The following is a 27779-nucleotide window of genomic DNA, read 5'->3' on the forward strand; positions in this document are numbered from 1 at the left end:
AGGGGGAGGAAGTCTGGTGAGACAGGAAACTGCTTCCAGACCCATCACTGTGGAAAGGGACAGGTGCCCAATGTATTCCAGGTTCAGTGACGGGACCATCAGGTACACCTCACGTTAGCATCGCCGACAGGGGGAGGGATTGGATTGCACCCTCCCTCTCTCATCCATCCGTCCACTACCTGTTTCCTTCTATAAAATAAAGACTCCGGGATGCGCTCTCCAAAGTTGCACCCCTGACCTGCCTCCAGTTCGTCTCCAGGTGCAAACCCACCCCCACCACCCTCTACAACCCCGCACAAGCGTAGAAACAGAGCGATGGCCATCTTCAGGAAGCCCTTTACACCCTTCCTCATCGAGGACATCCTGTCGCTTCAGGAGAACCCGGGGGGCCGCTGTCAGAGAGTGCTCCCTGCAGGCGGTCACCCGCAGAAGCCGGACCCCAGCCGCTGGCCAGGGGGCACAGAGGGACCAGGAGAGAGGGGCAACCGCACCTCTGGACCAGAGAGGAGCGGCGGCCATTCCGCCTCACGCCTCGCTCCCGCGGCAACCCGGGACAGCAGAGCTGGACATCTGCAAGCACAAGGTAGGAGGACACAGCTGGAGAGACAGTGATCATTCGGCACTGAATTTCATCCCTTGGGTGCACCCTCCCTCTCCCCAAATTGGTGGTCTGCGTGCAGGTGAAATACGTGCAAGAAAATCCCTTTGCAAAATCGAAAAACTTTCCCTTCTGCTCTGGGTGATCTGGCAGTTTGCACTTCTGGATTCTGAGCCTTCAGTCAAACATCTGTCTTTCCAGGTGGCACTTGTTGCTTCTCGCATCTCCCCTGTTTATTTCACCCGTGGTCGTTTGACCAATCGAACCCTTATTGCAATCCTCTGTTATATTTCCAGCCCGTTACAATGTCACGATATTCATCCAGGGCATTGCAGCCACGGAATAAATAATTGAGGTAGTCAGGGTGCGCCGAAAATTTAGGGGAAAAACTGTTATGTTGAAAACTTATTCCGATTAACATGCGTAATCGTATCTTTTCTGAAATGCACATCTCAGCGAGGCAAAATCTTGGAGCCACAAAGATATTTCAATGAAATTATATTGTGATGAATCTAAATGGCAGTATGAGAAGAGCTACTGATAAATCAGGGAGGGGAATGGGTTTTTTTTTTTAAAAAGCTCTCGGTTTTTATTGACGAGAGCAGAATAGAGGGTCATGTTTCAGTCCACATATACATCAGGAATCAGCGCACATAATTGTATTTCCTGAATGACTTACTCGATTCCAAAGCATTTCTCTTTTTAAATTATTCTTTGTTGGGATGTGGGCATCACTGGCTGGGCCCATCCCAAATTGCCCCTTGAGAAGGTGGTGGTGAGCTGCCTTCTTGAACCGCTGCAGTCCATGTGGTGTAGTTACACCCACAGTGCTGTTAGGGAGGAAGTTCCAGGATTTTGACCCAGCGACAGTGAAGGAACGGTGATATATTTCCAAGTCAGGATGGTGTGTGACTTGGAGTGAAACTTCCAGGTGGTGGTGTTCCCATGAGCCTGCTGCCCTTGTCCTTCTAGGTGGTAGTGGTCGTGGGTTTGGAAGGTGCTGTCTAAGGAGCCTTGGTGAATTTCTGCACTGCATCTTGTAGATGGTACACACTGCTGCTACTGTGCATTGGTGATGGAGGGAGTGAATGTTTGTGGATGTGGTGCCAATCAAGCGGACTGCTTTGTCCTGGAAGGTGTCGAGCTTCTTGAGTGTTGTGGGAGCTGCACTCATCCAGGCAAGTGGGGAGTATTCCATCACACTCCTGACTTGTGCCTTGCAGATGATGGACAGGCTTTGGGGAGTTAGGAGTTGAGTTACTTCCCGCAGGACTCCCAGCCTCTGACCTGCTCTTGTAGCCAGAGTATTTATATGGCTGGTCCAGTTCAGTTTCTGGTCAATGGTAACCCATTGATAGTGGGGGATTTAGTGATGGTAATGCCATTGAACACCAAGAGGTGATGGTTGGATTCTCCATTGTTGGAGATGGTCATTGCCTGACACTTGTGTGGTGCGAATGTTACTTGCCACTTGTCAGCCCAAGCCTGGATATTGTCCAGGTCTTGCTGCATTTGGACATGGACTGCTTCAGTATCTGAGGAGTTGCGAATGGTGCTGAACATTGTGCAATCATCAGCGAACATCCCTACTTCTGACATTATGATGGAAGGAAGGTCATTGATGAAGCAGCTGAAGATGGTTGGGCCTAGGACACTACCCTGAGCAACTCCTGCAGTGATGTCCTGGGACTGAGATGATTGACCTCCAACAACCACAACCATCTTCCTTTGTGCTAGGTATGACTCCAACCAGTAGAGAGTTTTCTCCCTGATTCCCATTGACCGCAGTTTTGCTAGGGCTCCTTGATGCTACACTCGGTCAAATGCAGCCTTGATGTCAAGGGCAGTCACTCTCACCTCACCTCGGGAGTTCAGCTCTTTTGTCCATTTTGAACCAAGGCTGTAATGAAGTCAGGAGTTGAGTGGCCCTGACGGAACCAAAACTTGGTATCAGTGAGCAGGTTATTACTAAGCAAGTGCTGCTTGATAGCACTGTTGATGGTCCCTTCCATTGCTTTACTGATGATGGAGAGTAGACTTATTCAGTGGTAATTGGCCAGGTTGGATTTGTCCTGCTTTTTGTGTACAGGACATACCTGGGTAATTTTCCAAATAGCCGGGTAGATGCCAATGTTGTAGCTGTACTGGCACAGCTTGGCTAGGGGATGCAGCAAGTTCTGGAGCCCAAGTCTTCAGTACTATTGCCGGAATGTTGTAAGGGGCCATAGGCTTTACAGTATCCAGTGCCTTCAGATGTTTCTTGATATCACGTGGTGTGAATCGAATTGGCTGAAGACTGGGATCTGTGATGCTGGGGACCTCCGGAAGAGGCAGAGATGGATCATCCACTTGGCACTTCAGGCTGATGCTTCAGCCTTGTTTTTTGCACTGCTGTGCTGGGCTCCCCATCATTGAGGATGGGGATATTTGTGGAGCCTCCTTCTCCTGCTCGTTGTTTAATTACCCTCCACCATTCACAACGAGGTGTGGCAAGAATGAAGAACTTAGATCCGATTGTTGGTTGTGGGATCGCTTAGTTCTATCTATCACTTGCTGGTTATGCTGTTTGGCATGCAAGTAGTCCTATGTTGCAGCTTCATCTCATTTTCAGGTATGCCTGCTGCTGCTCCTGGCATGCCCTCAAGCTCTCTTCATTGAACTAGGGTTGATCCCCTGGCTTGGTGGTAATGGTAGAGTGAGGGATATGCTGGGCCATAAGGTTCCAAATTGTGTTTGAGTACAATTCTGCTGCTGCTGATGGCCCACAGCGCCTCATGGATGCCCAGTCTTGAGTTGCTAGATCTGTTTGAAATCTATCTCATTTAGCATGGTGGTAGTGTCACACAACACGATGGAGGGTATCCTCAATGTGAAGGTGGGACTTTGCCTCCACAACGACTGTGCGGTGGTCACTCCTACCGATACTATCATGGACAGATGCATTTGCGGCAGGCAGGTTGGTGAGGATGAAGTCAAGTATGTTTTTCCCTCTTGTTGGTTCCCTCACCACCTGCCGCAGACCCAGTCTGGCAGCTACGTCCTTTAGGTCTTGGCCAGTTCGGTTTGTAGTGGTGCTACCGAGCCACTCTTGGTGATGGACATTGAAGTCCCCTACCCAGAGTACATTCTTTGCTTCTTCTAAGTGGTGTTCAACATGGGGCAGTACTGATCATCAGCTCAGGGGCGTGCAGTGCATGGTAACCAGCAGGAGGTTTCCTTGTCCATGTTTGACTTAATGCCATGAGACTTCATGGGTCCACAGTTGATGTTGAGGACTCCAGGGCAACTCCCTCTCAACTGTATACCCCTGTGGGGTAGACTGGAGGAACTGAACTGGAGTTGTGAAGGCGAGGGGCAGATTTGATCATAGTGTTCAAAATCAAGAGGTGTTTGCATAAAGTAAGAGAAAGGGTTCCCAGAGGACATGGATTGCAGGTTGAGGTGACATGAGGAAAGCTTGCCATCCAATGAGCGGCTAGGATTAGGAATTCACTGTCTGGTACAGCTTTAATCGTGGTTTTCAGCAGGGTACTTGGATAAACATTTGATGGATGAAAAGAAAATCAGGAAGGTGGGGAAAGAGCTAGGGTGGAAATAAATGGATTGCTCTTAGAAAGAGCTGGCAGAGACTCAATGCTATACTATTTCACGATGCTATAAATAATTCTAAAGAATGAGCCAGAAATCCAGAGCCTTGAAACATGTAATCTCGCCTCGAATTTAAGACGCTCTGATTTCTTTGCATGCTTTGTTTGGTATTTGTTCCCCATTCTGCACAGATGACACCAGTCTCTCTCACTGTTCTATCAGTCCTTACAGAGCCCTTCTCATACAAGCTGTTCCAAGTCTGCAGTGCTGCCCACCTGGGATGCAGTAAAATGACAAGACCACCACAGATACTGCAAGAACACAAGTCTTACAGTTATCAAAAACAGATCAGGCATTGTTTCAATGTATTTATATCAATTCACAATACTTACATGTTTTGTGATGCTATCTGAACTGGAATGTTTATGTGTGTGATTAACAAAAGGATAATGTAGGTGCAAGGGACTGGAGAGGAGGGAGGATACAAGTAGCACAGAGAGCTGGTATATATGGATAGGAGTGAGTGGGGAGCTGGGGGATGAATAAATGGGAGGAATTGAGGAGCTGGTGTGTTTTTTTTTCCCTTTATTCATGGATTGTGGGCATCACTGGCCTAGCAACATTTATTGCCCATCCCTAATTTAAGGGCCAACTACATTGCTGTGGGAGTAAGTACAGCAGATTTCTGTCCCTAAAGGACATTCATGAAACAGATGGGTTTTTATCACAATCAGACTTTTAATTCAAGATTTGTATTCAATTCAAATTCCACCATTTGCTGTGGCAGGATTCAATCCCCAGTCCCCAGAACATTACCCTGGGTTATTAGTCCAGTGACAATACCACTACACCATCACCTCCCCTTGTATAGATGGGAGTGAAGCACTGGTATATAGATGAGAGGGAGTGAGGAGCTGGCATATGTAGATTGGAGGGCATGGTGAGCTGGTATATATACAGTGCAGGGAGTGAGGAGCTGGTATATAGATGGGAGTGAGTGAGGAGCTGGTATAAATATCGGACTGAGTGAGGAGCTGATATATAGATGGGAGTGAGTGAGGAGCTGGTATATAGATGGGAGTGAGTGAGGAGCTGGTATATAGATGGGAGTGAGTGAGGAGCTGGTATATAGATGGGAGTGAGGGAGGAGCTGGTATATAGATGGGAGTGAGTGAGGAGCTGGTATAAAGATGGGAGTGAGTGAAGAGCTGATATATAGATGGGAGTGAGTGAGGAGCTGGTATATAGATGGGAGTGAGTGAGGAGCTGGTATATAGATGGGAGTGAGTGAGGAGCTGGCATATAGATGGGAGTGAGTGAGGAGCTGATATATAGATGGGAGTGAGTGAGGAGCTGGTATAAAGATGGGAGTGAGTGAAGAGCTGATATATAGATGGGAGTGAGTGAGGAGCTGATATGTAGATGGGAGTGAGTGAAGAGCTGGTATATAGATGGGAGTGAGTGAGATGCTGGTATATAGATGGGAGTGAGTGAAGAGCTGATATATTGATGGGAGTGAGTGAGATGCTGGTATATAGATGGGAGTGAGTGCGGAGCTGGTATATAGATATAGATGGGAGTGAGTGAGATGCTGGTATATAGATGGGAGTGAGCGAGTAGCTGGTATATAGATGGGAGTGAGTGAGGAGCTGGTATATAGATGGGAGTGAGTGAGATGCTGTTATATAGATGGGAGTGAGTGAGGAGCTGGTATATAGATGGGAGTGAGTGAGGAGCTGGTATATAGATGGGAGTGAGTGAGGAGCTGGTATAAAGATGGGAGTGAGTGAGGAGCTGGTATATAGATGGGAGTGAGTGAGGAGCTGGTATATAGATGGGAGTGAGTGAGGAGCTGGTATATAGATGGGAGTGAGTGAGATGCTGGTATATAGATGGGAGTGAGTGAGATGCTGGTATATAGATGGGAGTGAGTGAGATGCTGGTATATAGATGGGAGTGAGTGAGGAGCTGGTATATAGATGGGAGTGAGTGAGATGCTGGTATATAGATGGGAGTGAGTGAGGAGCTGGTATATAGATGGGAGTGAGTGCGGAGCTGGTATATAGATATAGCTGGGAGTGACTGAGGAGTTCTCTTTTTGATTCACTCTGCCCACCTCCAAATCTCTCCCTTTGAGTTTTAAGGCCACTTTCTGTTTCTATTTGGCAGAATCCAGTCAGTCAAGCGCTGCCAGCCTTGAGGGGACCATTATCTCCCCGAGAGCTCCGAGGAACCCCAGGAAAAAGCGTTCTCGAGCAGCTTTCTCACATGCCCAGGTTTTGGAGCTGGAGCGGAGGTTCGACACTCAGAGGTACCTATCGGCCCCGGAGAGGGCTGACCTGGCTGGTACCCTGAAGCTCACCGAGACCCAGGTCAAGATTTGGTTCCAGAATCGGCGGTACAAGACCAAGAGGAAGATGCTGGCTGCCAGCCAGAACTGTGCTGTGGTGAAGGAGCGGCCAGAGAGAATGGAAGCTGGGTCCCGAGCATCCTTAATACCTACCTACCAAAGTTACCACTACTATCCCTATTTATACTGCCTGGGATCTTTCCCAGCCACTATCTACTGAGCTCAGCTTCCAATGGCCTCAAGGGACTCTGCAATTTATTTATTTAATCCTTGGTGATGGGAATTTTTTTTTTTTTACATCTCATTAGGGTGGGGCTGAGTGGCCTCCTCCCTCCCCCACTTTGCTCATTTCGGTATTGGCCTCAAAATGAAAGAAAGTGCAATTTGATATTTTTCCAGCAACATATCGAATAAAGCATCTGGTTTGTATTGTAGTCATACTTGCCCCAGTGTCTCTTATTTAATTCTAATAGCTGAGTGACTCCAGGCATCAAGCGTCACAACCTGTTCTTGAATTCTTTCCTGGGATAAGGGCAGATTGGCAAGCCAGGCAGGATTTATGCCGTACTCTACATCGTGGTCATGCCCATGATGGCAAACAGTCTGCCTCCCTCACCAAGTGGCTTGCTCCAGGGCCAGGCCAGAGGTCGGCCAGTTATACACCTCAACTTTATCATGGGCAGCTGCAAACATCTTTGCAGAAAGGCTAAAGGAGCAGCAACATTTTATGTTAAAGAGCAGGCAGGAATCTAATCAAGGAGTTCAGATGGTTTAATTATAGAATAATAGAAAGCTGGGACTGAGTTACAGACTGGAATCTAATCGAGGAGTTCAGATGGTTTATATATAGAATAACAAATACCTGGGAGTGAGTTACAGACTGAAATCTAATTGAGGAGCTCAGATGGTTTATATATAGAATAACAGATACCTGGGAGTGAGTTACAGACTGGAATCTAATTGAGGAGCTCAAATGGTTTATATATAGAATAATAGATACCTGGGAGTGAGTTACAGACTGGAATCTAATTGAGGAGCTCAAATGGTTTATATATAGAATAATAGATACCTGGGAGTGAGTTACAGACTGGAATCTAATTGAGGGGTTCAAATGGTTTATATATAGAATAATAGATACCTGGGAGTGAGTTACAGACTGGAATCTAATTGAGGAGTTCAGATGGTTTCCGTATACAAGAGCAGGTACCTGTGGGTGAGTTATACATGGAATATAACTGAGCGGTTTAAGTATTTTCAACGTGCATTCATGGATGAATGTCATATCTATGATTTATTTCGTGGTCTTCTTGTGAATTGCAAGTCATAGTCTTCTTCTTTGCTCGTTCTGCCTCTCTGTTTTTCTAATTTCATCTTTTTCCACTGTGCCAAGGTCCTAATAATTCCAATGGGTCCAGTGAGCAACTATGTCTGAAATCCTAAATTCAGTCCCCCATGGCAGAAAATTGGGTGTCAGGATTCATCAACAGCTGAACAGAAATGTTCGGCTCCTGCTTTCCTTCCTTGGTTATTCAGGTCACTAAATGCAAGTCACCTGAAGTATTCAAGCTGCTCACAAGGCCAAGAACACAGTGCTGGTTAGCACACAATAAATTTCATCCATGTAGCATCTTACATCTAATAAATCATCCCAATTAGCCTGATATTACCTCGAATAAATTCCTGATCTGTCTCTGCTCTCAGGAGAACAAGCCCAGCTTCTCTCATCTCTCCACTATGCCAAAGTCCATCCCTCCTGGAAGCATGTTCACTGCCAGTCACCATGTGAAGTGACTAACCTCCTAAAGCCTTGACCAAGAAAGCCACACTCCGATTACAGACAACAGATGACCAACAAGTTGAAGTTGCGAATAAATGTGATTGGAAAATACCCAAGCAGGAATTTCCATATTGTCCAATATTCCTAATGAATCTTTCTTGCAGAAACCATTTTGAAGCCACCAAGTGGTTTGAACGTGGAACTCACTGTCACATGAAGAGTAATTGAGGTCAGTTGCAGAGGCATTTGAGGGCAAGATAAAGAAACAAGTGAGGGAGGAAGTAATAGGAAAAAGGTACTGACAGGGTGAGATGAAATAAAGAAAGAACTTACATTTATATAGTGCCTTTCATGGACCCCAAAGTGCTTCACAGCCAATGAAAGGTTTTGAAAGGCTAGTCACTGTTGTGATGTAGGGGAATAGGCTGGGAGGAGGCTCGTGTGGTGCATGAATCAGCTGGGCCGTAAATTCAATGTAATTTTATGTTGGAAAGCACATGGCCAATCTTGCCTTCATCAGGACATGAAATGCTTCCTTTACCTGCTGCAGACAGGATGAGGGAGACTGCACACTGACATGTTTATCGAGTAACTGTCACAGAGCAATTTACCTCCTCTCACACACTCACAGTCTGCCGACAGCTCAGAGTGCAATGAAAAGGAAATCCCAAAGTTTGTGCATGGAAAAAGCAGAAATAAGCTTTGGATGCAATTCAGGGCACCGGAGATCACAGGTCTGCTGATAAGGTAAAATGTCATTGTGACAAATACAACAATGCTCGAGTCTACCTTGATTCAGGATACCGTAGACAGCTTTGCATTCATGTTATTAAGAGCAGGCTCTCATCTTGTTTAATGAGCCAGAGAATTATCTCCAAGGACTATTCAAACAAACACTATCATGCTCCACTCTTTAAAGGTCTATTATGGAAAATGGTATCCCAAAGCAAACACACATTATTCTGCAGACTTGAGCACAGCCCATCCTCACATTGGTCCATTAGCGTTTTAACCTGTTATCAGCAATCGATTGGGCAAATACATCAAGGAAAGTTCAGCCAAGCTCATAGTCCACATGTGTACACTGGGACTCGGGAGAGCCAGTACAAAGCGGTCAGCTTCAGCCTGCAAAGTGTAAACCAAGTGTCAAAGATATAGAGATAAAAACAAAAAACTACTGCGGATGCTGGAAATCCAAAACAAAAACAGAATTACCTGGAAAAACTCAGCAGGTCTGGCAGCATCGGCGGAGAAGAAAAGAGTCGACGTTTCGAGTCCTCACGACCCTTCAACAGAACTCTAGTGCACCCACACTGAAAGCAAAGGCTTTGCATTGATTTTGTGCCACTCACAGACTCACGACATCCCAAAATGCTTCAGAGCCAATCAGGAACTGGTGCAATGAAGGAAACACAGCAGCCATTTGGGCACAGCAAGCTCCCACAAAAAAAGAAGGCGATAATGACTAAATAATCTGTCCTCATGGTGCTGATTGAGAGGTTAATATTGGGCAAAATATCAGTGGGACTCACCTTCCTTTCTTCAAAATAGTGCTTCTGAATTTTTCCTGTCCTTCCCATGTTACTAGTCCAACAACTCTGGGGTTGTTCAAATGCCAAAGGGTCAACACAAAGATGCTTTCTTTCACCAGTGAATTATTCCCATCCTGACAGATTTACAAGCTCCCTGTTGTCACATTGACTGAGTCACTTCAAGTGTTTTCTCACTGGACCTCTCAAGCAGTCACTACCCAATGAGGCAGATAATGTTGAGTGCCTCTGATTACACTTTCAATATTAGATAAGCACAGGGAAACCTCAACCCTCTGAGTATCAAGTGACGAGAGATATGTTTGCAGAGTAACAGATTGGTTAATGACACACCTCTTCACCAGCTATGTACGCATACAATCTTGCAGAACAGATCAAACAAATTGTGCTGGCTTTTTTCAAAGAGCTGTCCATTTTGTCCCACACCCTAATGTTTTCCCTTCCCCATAACCCTGCAGATTAATTCTCTTCAAGCACATGTCCCATTGCCTTTTGAGTGTTCCGATGGAATTTGATTCCAACACACTTTCACGTAGTGTGTTCCATATCTTAACACACCTCAGTGTGAGGAAATTATTCCTCATTTCTCCTCTAGCTCCGTTGCTAATTGTTTTAAATCTGTGCTGTTGGGTTACTAATCCACTTGCCACAGGAAACAGTTACTTACTCCTCGCTCAATCAAAAACCCTCCTAATTTTGAATCCCTGTATGACGTCTCTGCTCTAAGGAGAACAATCCCAGCTTCTCATACCTCTCCACAAAACTGAAGTCCCTCGCATCTGGTATCAGCTTGGTAAACTGTCTCTGTGCCCTGTCCTCTAGGTGAGTATACGTCTATTTAATTTTATAAACTCTCAATGGTGTTCACCTTTTGTTGGTGGGACAGTGATGGATGGGTGCAACAAGAGGCATCGAAGCGAGAAGGGCTGATTTTAACACAGTTGGCATTATGGGCAGGTGGTTAAAATGGCAGTCAGGGTGGGGGAGCGGGGGGATTGTGCCTTCCCTACACATTCATGACCACTAGGGTAACATAGGACTGCTCTCCTGGGCTCTATAAGGAATCCTTCAACTTGCCTGACCCTAGTGAGACCTCTCTTCTCCCCCAAAACCCAGGGTCTCCAGCAGCATCTGACTCCTGTCCTCGGCACCTGGCCTCAGCACCATTCCCAGCTGTTGTGTTTTATGCCATGGAGATATGCAGAGATGGCACACCTTTTTCTTAGCATGCAGGAGCTTAGTTTCTAATGCTTTAAAATGCCTGTTCACCTCCTCAGGGCAGCCGGCCTCAGTTCAGTCTCTCTTTCTGTAGGTGACCATACCCAGCCTTAATTTATAGCACAGAACAGAGTCAACAGGCACACATAATCAAACACCAAACAATTGAACATGACACCATTGCACTAGAGAAACAAGACCCAGTAAAACAGTCAAGGCCTCACTTTGGGAGAGCAAAGGATTCCTGAACGCTCTGAAATGGAAACAGTGGAATAATGTGCAGCTGTTGGTATCAAGCTATTCTCACCCAGATTATTGTGAGCTGTCAGACCGGTTAAATAGCAGGTACATCCCAGGAAACTCGCTTCAGATATGGCTTCCTGTCAGCAAACCTTACTTGTTCCTGTTACTGGTTTTGGTCTCACTTTTGTCCGGACATTTACTGTTCCAGATTGCTGTGCCACCAGTTCACACTCAAACTTGCTGTTGTCAAGAAGATATAATAATGTCAATAATGTAATTGGAAATTATTTTAAAATAGAGTTTAGTAGTGTCTGTGTGTGTGTGTCTGTGTGTGTCTTAATTAGATTAAAGCAGCTGGTCTAGAGGCTTTTATGTATAGAAGAGAAGTAGGTTTGAAATGGTAATGAAATAAACATAGGTAAATAGCAGGCGAGGTGTAAAGGGGGCAATTTTCATTTTTAAATAGACCATTCAAAAAAGCGGGTGAAATATTACACCTAACCAGGTGAAGCTCAGAAACAATGTGTTTATTTTCTCAAAGCTTACTAGTAAAGTGGGTATTATGAAAGGGATTTATTGTTAGAAGATTTTAAGTTTTAAAAAAACCTAGTGACAATGAGAATTTGCATTCAAAGAGGAAACTATGTACAAAGGAAGAGAAGGCAATTGGTAAATCGAAGAGGGATTCTAAGATCCAAAGCCTCCAGCCTGTAAGCCTCAAGTCTGACTGCAAGGACCCAGAGCTGAAAGAAACTAATTTTGACTGTGACTGTCCAAAGTGTGCTTTGCAAGGGGTCTGTTTAAATCTGTGTTTTACTGTTGCCTTACTGTGGGTCTGACTGAGAGTCAGATTAATTAGGGGATTTTTATAGTTATATAGTAGCAATTTTGAAGACATATGTATGTGCTTACCTTTCTTGTATTAATAAATGTTTAATTTAGCTTTATAAAAAAACCTCTTGAGACTCGGTGGTCTTATTACTACTGAATTCAAAGCCTGCATCTCAAAACATACAAATTGCAAAAATGGGTTGTGACAGTTGTTTCAAATTTCACCCTGAGGTTTGAGCAACTCAGCTTTTAACATCGGCTGTGTCATAATAATGTAAAATATCTCAGTGCAGCTGTTAGCCTGGCCACAAAGTGGCTTTGTGGAGCAGGTTTCTGAAGTCTCGTCTCCTGGCTAAAACCAAAACTTGTATGGAACAAGTGAGTGTGGGCAACTTAGTCGAGTACATGAACTCTAGGTGACACTTAGCAATGCAGATGCTGTCACGAGCTGCCCAAAACTACGATGACTGTCACAGTGACTTAAGTGAAAGCAGAGGCTTTCAAATAGAACAGGGATGCAACTCGGATTGTACAATACAGGTTTATATGCTGGACGTGGCCCTAAGTTGAGTGGGACAGACAGTGGCAGGATGTGAATTAAGTCAATTCCGATGGCAGGGAGAGAATGAACTAGGGCCCTGGTTATTATTAAGAGAAGAGGAATGTGCACATTTACACTCAAAAATGAAATAAGGGTAAAACAGGCCATACTGCCCAATCAGTGCTTCTCAGCCTGGGCTCCATGCAGACTTTTCAGGGGGTCTGTGGACTAAACCCACACCATCACAAATTATGTATGGAAGAAATTGAAGTGAAAAGGTTTCAAACCGGAGACCATTTCAACAACTCGAAATGAAATGTTATTAGGAATAACGTCCCCGCACCCCTCCACCACCATGTACTCCCTGCCCCTGCCCAAACTCCCAACAACCCAGTATTTGCCCTGCACCAATTACTGGAAGGCTGCAGAAAGGAAGAGAGTGATTCCCTGTGGATTGATTCTTCAATATGTCAATCACACAAAATGCTAACATTGAGTCCCTGGAGAGGATTAAATAACAATCATACTTAGTTCTGCTGAAGGGTCACGAGGACTTGAAACGTCAACTGTGCTCTTCTCCGCCGATGCTGCCAGACCTGCTGCTGAGCTTTTCCAGGTATTTCAGTTTCTGTTTTTGTTTTGGATTTCCAGCATCCGCAGTTTTTTACTTTTAAATCTTACTTCAAAAATTGGAAACAACTCTTGGGAGCATCTATCCATAATTAATTTGCAGTCATTGTATGATACAAACTCACATGCGCATAGATATAAATCACTCGTCATACACTTGTAAAACTCAAAAATATGATGGCACCCTTTATTCTGAGTGGCGAGGGAGCAATGGCTGGAGAGTGTTGAGTGAATGATTGACAGTTGCAAGGTCCAGAGTGTGTGTTAAACATCAGACTTTTCAGTGGGGCACAGGTCCACCCATCCTACTGGTATCTGCAAGTAAACACTTACTGACAGCAGTAATGAAACACTCTTTACCTATTGCACTTTCATCCTCTGAGTCTTACATGGGATTATAATTTAGATGGTGGTGGTCTGTGATTACTAAGCCAATTGAAAAGGGCTTCTGCAAGGAAGTTTTGAGAACTTTGATAGCAGAGCCCAGGGATTCAGTAAATCCCTTCTGTCTCTTCAGTGAGCCAGTATAAAAAACAGGAGGAAACCTCTTTTATGTTCTCGACGTGGGCAGGAACCTTTCAAAGCAGCAAAAGAATGAATGTATCTTCCAGTGCTATAAACCCCAGCCTTCCTGCATAGTCAGTCCTGCTTCACATGATTCAGTAATATACAGACAGTGAATATAAAGACAGAAGTACAAATTCCCCAAGTTTCTACTGTGGTCCATCAGGCTGACACCTGCTTTGCTTAAATCCCCCATTTCTACAACTTCCATAAATCACATGAACGATGAGAAGTCATGAGGAATTTTACAAGAGAAATGAGAACTGGCACCAAATGACTTCCCAGAAATCGTTTTGTCTTGTTTGTTCTTGCAACATCAGATGATGAGAAATGGAACAACTGCATTTAAAATAAGAAGAAGTGAAATATTAAACACATAATTAAACTTGAAGAGCACATGGCGACTGGCCCAGACAGATTACACCCGCATATTTTAGAAGAGTCTCAGGGAGAGATAGCAGAGGTGCTCCTCCACATTTGCTATCATTTGAGAAAGGGTCAGTGCCAGATGGTGGTTGGATAGCTAACATTGTACCTCAATTTAAAGATGAATTGAACCTATCCAGGGAACTAAAGGCTGATCATCTTCACCAGCAGGAGGAAAAATAATGAGATCCAACCTAAAAGAGAAGAACATCTAGATAGCAAAAAGCACAACCACGAACAATCAGCTCCAACTCCAAAAGGGGAAGGCAGCATTGGCTGCTACCTCACATGGAGTCACAGTGTCTGTGACATTACTGGCAGTGAGGTCACAGGTAGCTGTCTGCATCAAAGAACACCAAAACTGAACTAAGTGTAACACACACAGTGCAGTTTGTTTAAAACTTAGATCGACGTTGAAGATTGTTTATTGAAGTGTTCAGATCTTGTGTGGCGAAGTGGCGAGCAGGGCAGTGACTAAAGCCGCAATCAGGGAGGCAAGCAGCGTTTTGTCTCGTCTTCGGAGTTGAGATGGGGTTCTTTAGGATTTGACTGTTTCCCTAAGAAAGCTTCTTAAGGCTGTTAAACCATTATCATTTAGTTACAGCTCGATTTCCATCTCAGCGAGTCTGCACGAGGTTGGACTTCTCCTTCCCTGCAGATCACCATTACTTGGTCACGTACATTGCCTCATGGTTACATCAGCATCAGGTGCTTCTGATGTTAACTCTTTACGCTACAAGTAGGGCAGCGAGCGAGGCGAGTCGGTGGGTGGTGAGCGTTCAATGGTCAACAGGCACACAACAATGATATCAGTTGCACTGATGTCCTGTTCCAGTGCGGAGCCAGGAGATACAGTGAAAGGGAATATCTACCTTGACGAACCTCGCTGAATTATTCTGATCATCTAACAGCGGGAGTAGACAATGGTTACGCAGCAGATTTTTAAAAGGCCGTGGATAAGGTACGACATGGTCAACAAATGAATAAGGTCAGAGAATGCAAAGTTAAGGGACAAGTAGGAGAATGGTTAACAGGCCCACTGCAAGACAGAAGCAGAGAGTAAGAGTGAAGGGCAGTTATACAGACTGGCAGAAGTTAGGATGCGTTGTTCCTCAAGGATCAGGTGGGACCGTTGTTGCTCATAATTTAGACTTTGAAATCAAAAATGGAATTTTTAAATTTGCAGACATTTAATTTGAGGGGATTGTCAATGGTGAGAAAGACTGTAACAAATTATAAGACATGAACAAACTTGCAGAATGGACATATAATTGGCAAATGAGTTCCAGCATTGATCAGTATTATATTTTGGTACCATTTGAATGTGTTGAGTATCTGTAAGCCAGCATGTGAATGAGTTTTAAAGGCCAATTTTATGTTTCTTATGATAATTCCTTTCCTCTAATTTAATATTTCAGAAACAAAAACTGTTTCATGACCAACATAGCCTCCAGCTTCAAAAGGTAAAACTTAATTGTCCAGTTTGAACAAGCCCCATTCAAATTCTGCATGGGTTAATGTCACACAAATGCCTCTTTTCTTTTGGGGAAAATGATTTTTAAAAAACTTTCAACTGGCTCGAAATTCGGTACTTTGAAAAATGAGACAGCAAACTGCTTTAAAATGCAAGGCCAATTTCCAAGGTAGAGGTGACAAAAGCAAACAAGAACCCCCTCCAAAAGGAAGTGTGAAGAGAGGGAGACATTTCAAAGGAAATCCACTATCATCAAAACCTAACACTAATGAAGGAAGGGATCAAAAATGCAAAGTGCTAAATTTTCATCAACAGTAAAGGCAATGGGATAAAAGCAAAAAACTACGGATGCTGGAAATCCAAAACAAAAACAAAAATACCTGGAAAAACTCAGCAGGTCTGGCAGCATCTGCGGAGAGGAACACAGTTAACGTTTTGAGTCCGCATGACCCTTCAACAGAACTAAGTAAAAATAGAAGAGAGGTGAAATATAAGCTAGTTTATAAGCTTATATTTTACCTCTCTTCTATTTTTACTTAGTTCTGTTGAAGGGTCATTCGGACTCGAAACGTTAACTGTGTTCCTCTCCGCAGATGCTGCCAGACCTGCTGAGTTTTTCCAGGTATTTTTGTTTTTGTTTTTGTAAAGGCAATGGGAACTGTGAACCAGCCAGATACACCTAACAGACACACAAACCCACCCTGTGCGGAGGACAAAATAACCCCATCTCCTGTTGGTTTCTTCTATCTTGAAATGTGTCAGAAGTTTCTGAGATGAACGATCAAAATGTGATTACTTGTTCTACAACAGTGATTGCAAGACATGATGATTGAATTCCTTTTTGGGAATATACAGATAGGAGGGCTTTAAGAACTGGTTTTGCCAAGCCAGAGATAGAGAGAGGTCATCGAAGTCATCCTGAAAAGCTGCTGAAGGGAGCAGTAAGGAATCTCTCTCTTAAGTTAAGAAAAGCCCTATCTCTACGGTATAAAAATCTAACCCAAGAGATCGTGACTGTCCATTGGAAAGAACCTGAGGAGAAACCCATCAATTTCTGGGAGATGGATCACGGAATTAAGAGGAAGGAAATTGTTTCCAGCAAAGTGCAGTTACCTGGACTTCAACTCAGCTCCAAGGTTTGAAAGGAAACAGGCAAACTTCAAACTGCCGGAGCATTCAATGATCTACACCTCAAGGACAAGCTAAGGACTGAATCATATATTCTTTTATTTGGACTCTGATATTTGTGTGTGTGTGTTGTCTTCCATTATTTAGTACATCCTACTGCATTATTGCAACCTCAGTCGACTCTGAGGGTTTTTGCAACTCCCTGTTTGATCAAAGTGAGTCCCCTTGAGCTGGTCGGGTCAAACCGTGACATCACAGAGTAAGCCTGACCCTGACCCCGTCCATCACAATGAGAGATCAGACATCACAATAGGTTTGTAAACTGGGTTAATTTGAGGCAGGAGTCTGCACAAGCAGTCAGAGCGAAGACTAGGTAACTGCACTGACTGTAAAACTGGCTGATCTGTCTGGGAGCGAATGTGGTTGGAGGGAAGTTCTAAACAGCTTCACTTTGTGATGGGAGTGTGGAGAATGGAGACATCATTAAGCAGCTGACAATGGGAAAGTTGTTACTGTAAGTTTGTTTGCTTCAGTTTGTATCAGTCCCTGTGAAAGAATGTGTGCAGGGTCGGGGTTGGGGAAATGGGGCAAGATAGTGGCTCCTTCAAACAGATAACAGAATTCACGGTGCTGAATTTTATTCTAAAAAAGTTTAGAGCTTATTTAAAACTGTCAAATATCCAGAACCCACTCTTGTCCCAAGGCAATGGGAAATTGGTCAGAAATATTTGTGCTAAATTACAAATTGCAAAAGGACATGAGAAATTTTGCAGAATGAGCAAGTAATTGGCAAATGAAGTTCAGCTTGGATAAATGTGAGGCAGTACCTTTTTGGAGGAAGATTATTAGGGAGGTCACGGATTACTGAGGTGGAAGTCTGGGGAGGATCGAGGAATAACGGGATCGCAGAGTACAAATAGATAAATCACTAAAAGCTGCACCACAGGTTAGTGAGGCCAAAACAAGGCAAACCAAACAGTAGACTTCATTTCTGAAGGGATAGAATTGAAAGGGAAGCCAGTTATGCTCAAACATGATTGAACTTTAGTCAGACCACACTTATACAAATGTGTGCAGTTCAGATTGTTGTATTATATAAAGGATGTCGAAACACATCAGCCAGTTTTACAGTCAGTGCAGTTACCTAGTCTTCGCTCTGACTGCTTGCGCAGACTCCTGCCTCAAATTAACCCAGTTTACAAACCTATTGTGATGTCTGATCTCTCATTGTGATGGACAGGCTGCAACACTTTAATCTAACAGAAGATGTAAGGGTGACCTCACAGAGGTCTTTAAAATTATCAAAGTTTTGATCGAATCCAAACAGAGAGAATGCTCCTTCTGGAGAGTGTTTTAACTGATCAACTCGAGAATCTTTAATATTCAGCCAGTAGCAGAATCTGTGACCAGTCATGTAACCAGAAAAGAAACAAATTGCCTGAAGTCTGACACCCTGAATCTGTGTGAACCTGTTACGAGTTAAATAGTTTAACTCTACCAGGGGAGCTAGAAAATGTCCCATTGTCTTGTTATAATCCAATGATTCTTAACTGTTATTTCTTCTCCTGTTAGAGGTATATGATTGGTGTCAGGATGTGTGAGAGGAAATGTTTTACCAAACTATCCACAGACTAAACCTGTGAGTAACAAAAGCACAGAGGACAAATGGATCACACACGGGAGAGAGCACACCCTGACTAAAATCAACTCAGTGTCAGCAGTAATTCCACAGAGAGGGGTGGAACTGAAATTCTCCTCACCCCATCCCTCTGAGTCCCACCATTTCTCAATGCAAACTCTACACCTCTACATTTGCAGTTTTTATTCAACGACCAATAACAAACTTCCCATCCCGACACATCTCCATTGACTGGAGTTGGTGTGAAACCAACTCTCTACCTTTTGGCCGATTTCTCTCCCCTCCCCATTGAGTAGATCTCTACCAGCTCCACCTAGACTTACTTTGACACCTGTTTTTTTTGTTCATTTTAACATTTGCCCCCAGCTCCTCTCCCCTATCTTAGCCTCCAGGCTGAAGCTTCACATCCAGCCCTCATGTCCCTGTATCAGCATTAAGCACGAGCCCTGCTCCAGCTCCAGACTCAGTTTGATGTTGCTCAGGACTAACTGCACTGGCACTGGCTGGGACCCAGTCCACACAGTCAGTTCTGGCCAATGTCGATCGGGGCTCCCCCTCGGGACTGAGAGAAAAGTGTCTCGGGGGAAACACTCCGGTTGTTGTCTCGATGGTGTCGAGTGGAATCAGCTGGTTAAGGCCATTCACCAACCGGTCCCTGCTACCCCACTCCACACCATCGGGTGAAACCCCAGTGCCAACCAACTTGTACTGAGACCTCCCAGAATTTGAGGAAGAGTCCTACCCTGGCACCAGCTGGCTTGGAGGTGTCTGTGCCAACTGGTGCCAGTGTCAGGCTGGTTTCCCCAAGCGCACCAGCTAGTGTTGGTCATCCTTCACCAGAAACACCCGTTGTGGCCTCTGGTGACACCAACCCAGCCCCGGGACGTTGGTCTCCAGTTGGCACCAGCACATAATGGGGTCACCACCCTCGGGGACTGGAGCCCACTCAGGGTCACCTTTGTTGGGGGTGATTTCCAGTTTGGTGAGAGTAGTCGCAGGTCTCTGTTCACTTTTTCTAGATCTGTATCTGCCTCCTCCACACTGTGGAATCACCTTCAGCCACTCCCTCCAATTCCTGAGGGGCATCTAGGTTCCGAGGGCACTCTATCCCAGGGAGGGTAAGTGCTATCTCCTCCAAGGGGCAGGGGATCATGTTTCGAGGGTTTATCTCCATCAGCCCTTGTTTTCATGAATTCAGAGCTGAAACTGCTGCCCTCATCTCTGTTCCCAGAGTCTCATTATTCACAACCTTCGTTGTTGGTTTAGCCCAGGAAAGCTTTCTGGAGGCCGTCAGAAACCCAGTTAGGAGCCTGAATCAGTCACGACCTCCGGTCATTTCAGCTTTTTCGTAGTTAACACGAGGGTCACCAAGCGTCTGAAACTGTGGGTTCTGGATGTCCCTTCACTTGGGAATTTGAGTCCTTGCTTGGGGTCTTACTAAGGCCACAAGCATCAACTACTGCTGGATTCCTCTTCCCAATTTCCAGGCTAGTTTGGGCTGGTTTGATAAGCTCCCTTTCGGTAAAGGTGGAGAGTATCCATCCTTCCTTCACCACGCATCCAGCCAACTGGAGTCGTGAAGATATCAGAAGGAAGTTTAGTGCCAGGTTCCGCCCACATGTGGGATCCGGCTGAGCTTCCTGTAGGGTTTGGCACATCTTCCAAATTCCCTGCCACCAAATGCACTGCAGTTGGTTTCACTTAAGGTTGAGTTAGCAGAGAGAGAGGACCACCTGCAGAGGGCATTGACTGCAGTAGCTGGCTGTATGGGTGCCCTCAGTGGAGGAGCAGGGTCCACTATCTAGATCACTTCTCGGCCTTTTGGCTAAGATCAAGTGTCGTGAAGCGATGGCTATAATCAGAATATCGCACACCTACATAGTGGATGTGCCTCCAAAATGGGGTTTGGGGAGGCAATCTGCAATTGGATCCAACTGCTCTACACTAACATCAGTAGCACAGTCTCAATCAATGGGTGGGAATCAGATAGCTTTCTGATTAAATTTGGAGTCAGGTAAGGCTCCCCTCTCTCCCCTGTCCTGTTTGTGTGTTGCATAGAACCCTTTGCTGAGTCCATCAGGAAGGATCTGGGTATACGAGGAGTGACGATCCCAGGCAGTGGAGGCACTCAGGTCAAAGCCTCCCTGTACATGGACGATGTCGCCGTCTTCTGCTCGAATCCGCTGTCAGTGCGCAGACTGATCCACATCTGCGACCAGTTCGAACTGGCCTCAGGAGCCAAGGTAAATCATGGGAAGATCGAGGCCATGTTCTTCGGGAACTGGGCTGACCGATCCTTTGTCCCCTTCACCATCAAGGCTGACGGCCTGAGGGTGCTGGAGGGACCGGGGCATGTGTTGGAAACTGGAAGGAGCAAGTGTCTATGGTGAAAAGAAAACTTGGCATGTGGGAGCGACGCTCCCTCTCCATTGCGGGTAAGAACCTGGTCATCAGGTGTGAGACACTCTTGCTGTTGCTGTACGTGGCGCAGGTCTGGCCCATTCCAGACTCCTGCACGATGGCGATCACCCGAGCCATCTTTCACTTTATCTGGAGGTCAAAAATGGATCGTGTCCGCAGGGACGCGACGTACAAGCCTCTAGATAAAGGGAGAAAAAATGTGCCCAACATCGCCCTCATACTGATGGTCACCTTTGTGTGTGGCTGCATCAAGCTGTGTGTAGACCCTCGGTACGCAAACACCAAGTGTCACTACATGCTGAGGTTCTACCTGTCCCCGGTGTTGCGAAGGATGGGTCTGGCCACGCAGCCGCGGAACGCTCCAAGTAGTTGGACCGTGCCGTACCACCTGTCCCTCGTGGAAAAATTTATGCAGAGAAACACCTTTGACCACAAGTCCATCAGGCAGTGAGAAAGCCCTCCCCATCAGATCCTTCCAACACGCCAGGAGTCTCACCCCCTCGGCACATTGCCCTCAAGGTGGCTGTGGTGGGGACGAGACCGTTGTTCACCTCCTTGTGGATTGTGCCTTTGCAAAGAAGGTCTGGAGAGAGATACAGTGGCTTCTGTCGAGGTTTATCCCCAGCAGTTCTGTGACACACAAAGATTGCACTTTTTGTGATGGCGATTTAGAAACGTTTTGTAATGTACTTCCAGATATTTTATGAATAAAGTATTTTTCCAAAAAAAAAGGGTCCACCATCCAGTGGATCTTACACTGCCATTCAGCTTGGCCACTCACCTTGGGGTATCTTCAGGTACTGCAGATACTCCTTGGTACTGAGGTGTCTTTGGAGAGTAAGTGGAGGAGCTGCTGCAGCAGAACCTTCACACATTCCCCAATTAGCGCTTAAGGTGAGGACACTGCTCACTTTCTAACTTAGTCTATAGGCCCCTTCCAGCCAACACACCAATCAACTCCCCCTCTCCGATCAACTCCTGCTTCCCAATGCACTCCTGCTCCCCAATCTGCTCCCCGTCAGTCCCCCTCCCCAATCCACTCCCCCATCCCAATCCATGCACCTCCAGCAACCTTTCCCAGGCTGACTCCGAACGCAATACGCATCGTACTGAGCTAGCCCAACATCCTAAATTAAGAGTCATGAGGACTTGAAACGTCAACTGTGCTCTTCTCCGCCGATGCTGCCAGACCTGCTGAGTTTTTCCAGCTATTTCTGTTTCTGTTTTTGTTATCCTAAATTAAGGCCCGGAATGAAAGGAACTCACAACATTTCACCTGCTCCACCTCCCTAAGCAGTGATCCTGTCTTTGATTGGCCACCACAGAGCTAGGTAATTTCCAGTATTTCCAGATGGAAATGGGTTACTTTGATGCTTGGGTCTCGGTTTTGTAAAAAGGAAATCGTGTTTCGCCAAGTTACTTCCTCAAAGAACTCCAGTAAGATGTGCTGTGGACGAAGGGGAACTGGAGGATGTGCAGTACTTAGATTTCCAGAAGGCATTTGATAAGATGCCACATCAAAGGTTATTGCAGAAAATAAAAGCTCATGGTGTACGGGGTAACATATTGGCATGGATAGAAGATTGGCTGACAAACAGGAAGCAGAGAGTAGGCATAAGTGGGTCCTTTTCAGGTTGGCAAGGTGTAATGAGTGGTGTGCCTCAGGGATCAGTGCTGGGACCTCAACTGTTTACAATTTATATAAATAAATTGGATGAAGGGATGGAAGGGATGGTTACCAAATTTGCAGATGACACAAAGATAAGTAGGAAGCTAAGTTGTGAAGAGGACACAAGGAGGCTACAAACAGATATAGATAGGTTAACTGAGTGGGCAAAGATTGGGAAAATATAAAATTGTCCATTTTGGCAGGAAGAATAAAAGAGAACCATATCATCTGAATGGTGAGAGATTGCAGAGCTCTGGGATGCAAAGGGATTTGGGTGTCCTAGTGCATGAATCACAAAACGCTAGTATGCAGGTACAGCAAGTCAGCAATGAATGTTGGGCTTGTGACTACTACAGCAGAGCTTGACTGTAGATAGTTGGAGACCAGACTCTGGGGCAGTGTTCAGATAGTGCCAGTAAATTGGAAATGGGAAAGCAATTGTCTTGGGAAGTGACTGCAAGTACAGAGCTAGACTGTAGGTCTTTGGAGACCAGACTCCGGGAAGTGTCAGATAGTGTCAGCAAAGTGGAAGTGGGAAAGGAATTATCTTGGGAAGCATTGCCTGGTCAGGGCCAGAGTGATCTCCTGGACTCGTTTCGATCGCCACAAGATTTCCCAGATTTTTTTTCCCATATTGGCCCTGGGTTTTTATCTCTGGTTTTTTTGCCTCTCCCTGGAGATCACATGGTCTGGGTGGGGTGAGGATTAGTCGATATGTTGTGATGAACATGTGGGACCAACTGGATGGAGCAGAGAGCAAGCTGTCCGTCCATGAATTATCTTTCAAGTCTCATTAATTCAACAACTGGAATCTGGAAATAAATGTGGACTGAAATTGGACAAACTTTCTGTGTTCTTTCTGATTTATGCACGGGTCATAGCCAGAAACAGACTGGGGAGTTGAGGATGTGTGTCACTGGCAATGCCAGTGTTTATTGTCCATCCCTAATTGCCTTTGAGTAGGTGGTGAAGAGCTGCTTTCTGGAATATAACTGAGTGCCTTGCTGGGTTATTTCAGAGGGCAGCTCACCACCACTCTCTGGATCATTGATCCAGGCCTCAGGATTACTCGTCCAGTCATATAACCATGATGCTGCTGCATTATCCTTCAGCTCAGCTACTGACTGGGTGAATTCTCTGAGTCACAGTCCAGGCAGCTCCCAGAGTCAATCCCCAGTCTGTACATACAAACATAAATAAAGACTCAGTCCAACAAGCTCGCCCTGTCCAGCAGGTAGTCTCACCTCCCACACGCCCATCCCATCTTCCAGTACCACCATCTCTCGGAACAGAAAGAAAGACGATGCAAGGAACCTATTTTTATTTTTCTTGGACTGTGGCTTTAAAAACTACCATGGCTGCAGTTAAAAGACATGTTCACTGGAATAGGATGAGGAATATCTATAATGTTGCTATCCGGGAACAGTGTGTGCCATAAAAGAACAGGATGGTGCTGGAAAGGAGATAAAAACAAAAAACTGCGGATGCTGGAAGTCCAAAACAAAAACAGAATTACCTGGAAAAACTCAGCAGGTCTGGCAGCATCGGCGGAGAAGAAAAAAGTTGACGTTTCGAGTCCTCATGACCCTTCAACAGAACTAAGTAAAAATAGGGAAGGGGGCGAAATATTAGCTGGTTTGGTGGTGGGGGGGTGGGGGGGGGAGGGTTGTTGGGACAAGCAAGCAGTGATAAGAGGAGATAACTAAAAGATGTCACAGACAAAAGAACAAAGAGGTGTTGAAGGTGGTGATATTATCTAAAAGAATGTGCTAATTAAGAGTGGAGAGCAGGACAAGCAAGGTAGCTATAGTGGGGGTAGGGTAAAATAAACGATGGGTGGAATACATTTAAAAATAATGGAAATAGGTGGGAAAATAAAAATCTATATAAATTATTGGAAAAAACAAAAAGGAGGGGGAAGAAACCGGAAAGGGGGTGGGGATGGAGGAGGGAGTTCATGATCTAAAATTGTTGAACTCAATATTCGGTCCAGAAGGCTGTAAAGTGCCTAGTCGGAAGATGAGGTGCTGTTCCTCCAGTTTGCTTTGAGCTTCACTGGAACAATGCAGCAAGCCAAGGACAGACGTGGGCAAGAGAGCAGGGTGGAGTGTTAAAATGGCAAGCAACAGGGATGTCTGGGTCATGCTTGCGGACAGACCGAAGGTGTTCTGCAAAGCGGTCACCCAGTCTGCGTTTGGTCTCTCCAGTGTAGAGGAAACTGCATTGGGAGCAACGAATGCAGTAGACTAAGTTGGGAGAAACGCAAGTGAAATGCTGCTTCACTTGAAAGGAGTGTTTGGGCCCTTGGATGGTGAGGAGAGAGGAAGTGAAGGGGCAGGTGTTGCATATTCTGTGTTTGCATGGGGAGGTGCCGAAGGAGGGGGTTGAGGAGTAGGGGGTGATGGAGGAGTGGACCAGGGTGTCACAGCAGGAATGATCCCTACGGAATGCCGCCAGGGGGTGTGAAGGGAAGATGTGTTTGGTGGTGGCATCATGCTGGAGTCGGCGGAAATGGCGGAGGATGATCCTTTGAATGCGGAGGCTGGTGGGGTGATAAGTGAGGACAAGGGGGACCCTATCATGTTTCTGGGAGGGAGGAGAAGGCGTGAGGGTGGATGCGCGGGAGATGGGCCGGACACGGTTGAGGGCCCTGTCAACTACCGTGGGTGGAAAACCTCGGTTAGGGAAGAAGCAGGACATGTCAGAGGAACTGTTTTTGAAGGTAGCATCATCAGAACAGATGCGACGGAGGCGAAGGAACTGAGAGAATGGGATGGAGTCCTTACAGGAAGCGGGGTGTGAGGAGCTGTAGTCGAGGTAGTTGTGGGAATCGGTAGGCTTGTAATGGATATTGGTGGACAGTCTATCACCAGAGATTGAGACAGAGAGGTCAAGGAAGGGAAGGGAAGTGTCAGAGATGGACCATGTAAAAATGATGGAGGGGTGGAGATTGGAAGCAAAAGTAATAAATTTTTCCAGGTCCAGACGAGAGCATGAAGCAGCACCGAAATAATCATCGATGTACCGGAGAAAGAGTTGTGGGAGGGGGCCGGAGTAGGACTGGAACAAGGAATGTTCCACATACCCCATAAAGAGACAGGCACAGCTGGGGCCCATGAGGGTACCCATAGCCACACCTTTTATTTGGAGGAAGTGAGAGGAGTTAAAGGAGAAATTGTTCAGCGTGAGAACAAGTTCAGCCAGACGGAGGAGAGTAGTGGTGGATGGGGATTGTTCGGGCCTCTGTTCAAGGAAGAAGCTAAGGGCCCTCAGACCATCCCGGTGGAGGATGGGGGTGTAGAGGGATTGGACGTCCATGGTGAAGAGGAGGCGGTTAGGGCCAGGGAACTGGAAATTGTTGATGTGACGTAAGGTGTCAGAGGAATCACAGATGTAGGTGACAAGGGGAGAGAAAAGGGAGTCAAGATAGCGAGAAATGAGTTCCGTGGGGCAGGAACAGGCTGACACAAGCGGTCTGCCAGGACAGTCCTGTTTGTGGATTTTGGGTAGGAGGTAGAAGCGGGCCGTCCGAGGTTGGGCGACTATCAGGTTGGAAGCTGTGGAAGGAAGCTCTCCAGAGGAGATGAGGTCAGTGACTGTCCTGGAAACAATGGCTTGATGTTCAGTGGTTGGGTCATGGTCCAGGGAGAGGTAGGAGGAAGTGTCTGCGAGTTGACGCTCAGCCTCCGCGAGGTAGAGGTCAGTGAGCCAGACAACAGCACCACCCTTGTCAACGGGTTTGATGACAATGTTAGGGTTGGACCTGAGAGAACGGAGTGCAGTAAGTTCAGAGAGAGACAGGTTAGAGTGGGTGAGAGGAGCAGAGAAATTGAGATGACTAATGTCACCAAGGAAAGGGGCCCTGGACTAAGGGGAACTGCCTGACGACAGCATTTTAATTGGCTCCTGACCAGGTGACCAGGGTTTGTGTGATAACAGTGCAGGCAGTACAGCTCCTCGCCCAAAAAGGAGAATGGGGAGAATGCGGAACTCACTACCACACAGAGTGGCTGAGGTGAATATGTTTTTAAGGAGAAGCTGGATGAACACTTGAGGGAGAAGGGATTTGGGGTATGCTGATGGAGTTAGCTGATGGAGGATGGGACAAGGCTCAAGCTGGAATAGACTGGTTGGGCCGAATGGCTTGCTTCTGTATATTCTATGTAATCCGAGGTAAACTCAAATTTCTAAGGAAGAAAATAAGGTTTATCACGCCCGAAAATCTGATTGAACCACAAAAGAAAGGCCTGCATTTATATAGTGCCTTTCACAATCACTGGCCACCCCATCGGCACTTTACAGCCAATGAAATAGTTCTGAAATGAATTCACTGTTGTAATGTTGGTAAAGCAGCAGCCAATTTACACACAGCAAGCTCCCACAAACCATCATGTGATAATGACCAGATAATCTGTTTTCACAAATTGGGTGGGTGTCAATGCGCTAAAACGCAAGATTAAATTCTCTTTTATGTTTCCAATTTCTTTATTCATATCAGCTGTCACTTCCAGACCTAAGCCTCTCTCAAAAGACTACAGTTGATAGTTTATTTTCCTGAAAGCAATGTTTTGCACTGCAGGTTACAATTCCCAGTAAGAATCTGTTGTAAACTCAGGCAAAGACTGGAGCTGAGGAGTGCATTGTGAATGGCACACTTCAGGCTGCAGTCCTTCCCCTCTGATCGGGACTGGAATAAGAAGCTTACGTCTCAAATTCATATGCTGCCAGAACAGAAACAAGGCCTGTCCTTCTCTCTGCACAGACAAAGGGATGTTCCAGTCAGATGAACCTCAATGATAACAGCGAGCAGAGACAACATTGAGGGGGATGAGAATGGTGAACCTGCTACCCGCAGCTCCTCACCCAATGCCAGTGTGGGATATGGTACATTGACTACCAATGACCAGCTCATAAAACAGGTTTGTTTGCTCTCACGCATTTGGGCACCTCTTGTGGTTTTTATTTGAATTTATAAAAGTAAATATCCTTCATTATTGTGCAATCTCAAGCTCCATGAATGAACTAGTAATGACCCTATTTCTGACCAACTTTGGTTGTACATTGTTCTGTATTGCTCTCCACATAGTTTGCCCTCTCCGCTATTCTCTCTGAAAAGGTAACCATTTCCAAGA

General features: G+C 45.7%; 1 protein-coding gene across 1 annotated transcript; it reads left to right on the top strand.

Annotated features, from left to right (window-relative positions):
• Positions 1-315: 315 nt before the first annotated feature.
• Positions 316-6928, top strand: LOC144694633 (homeobox protein Nkx-3.1-like). The gene is made up of 2 exons (XM_078565226.1): positions 316-583; positions 6356-6928. The coding sequence occupies exons 1-2, from the start codon at positions 316-318 to the stop codon at positions 6754-6756; spliced, it is 669 nt and encodes a 222-aa protein (XP_078421352.1). The 3' UTR covers positions 6757-6928.
• The last annotated feature ends 20851 nt before the right edge of the window (positions 6929-27779 follow it).

The sequence above is a fragment of the Cetorhinus maximus genome, chromosome 20, assembly GCF_964194155.1.
Source record: "Cetorhinus maximus chromosome 20, sCetMax3.hap1.1, whole genome shotgun sequence".
Taxonomy (NCBI): domain Eukaryota; kingdom Metazoa; phylum Chordata; class Chondrichthyes; order Lamniformes; family Cetorhinidae; genus Cetorhinus; species Cetorhinus maximus.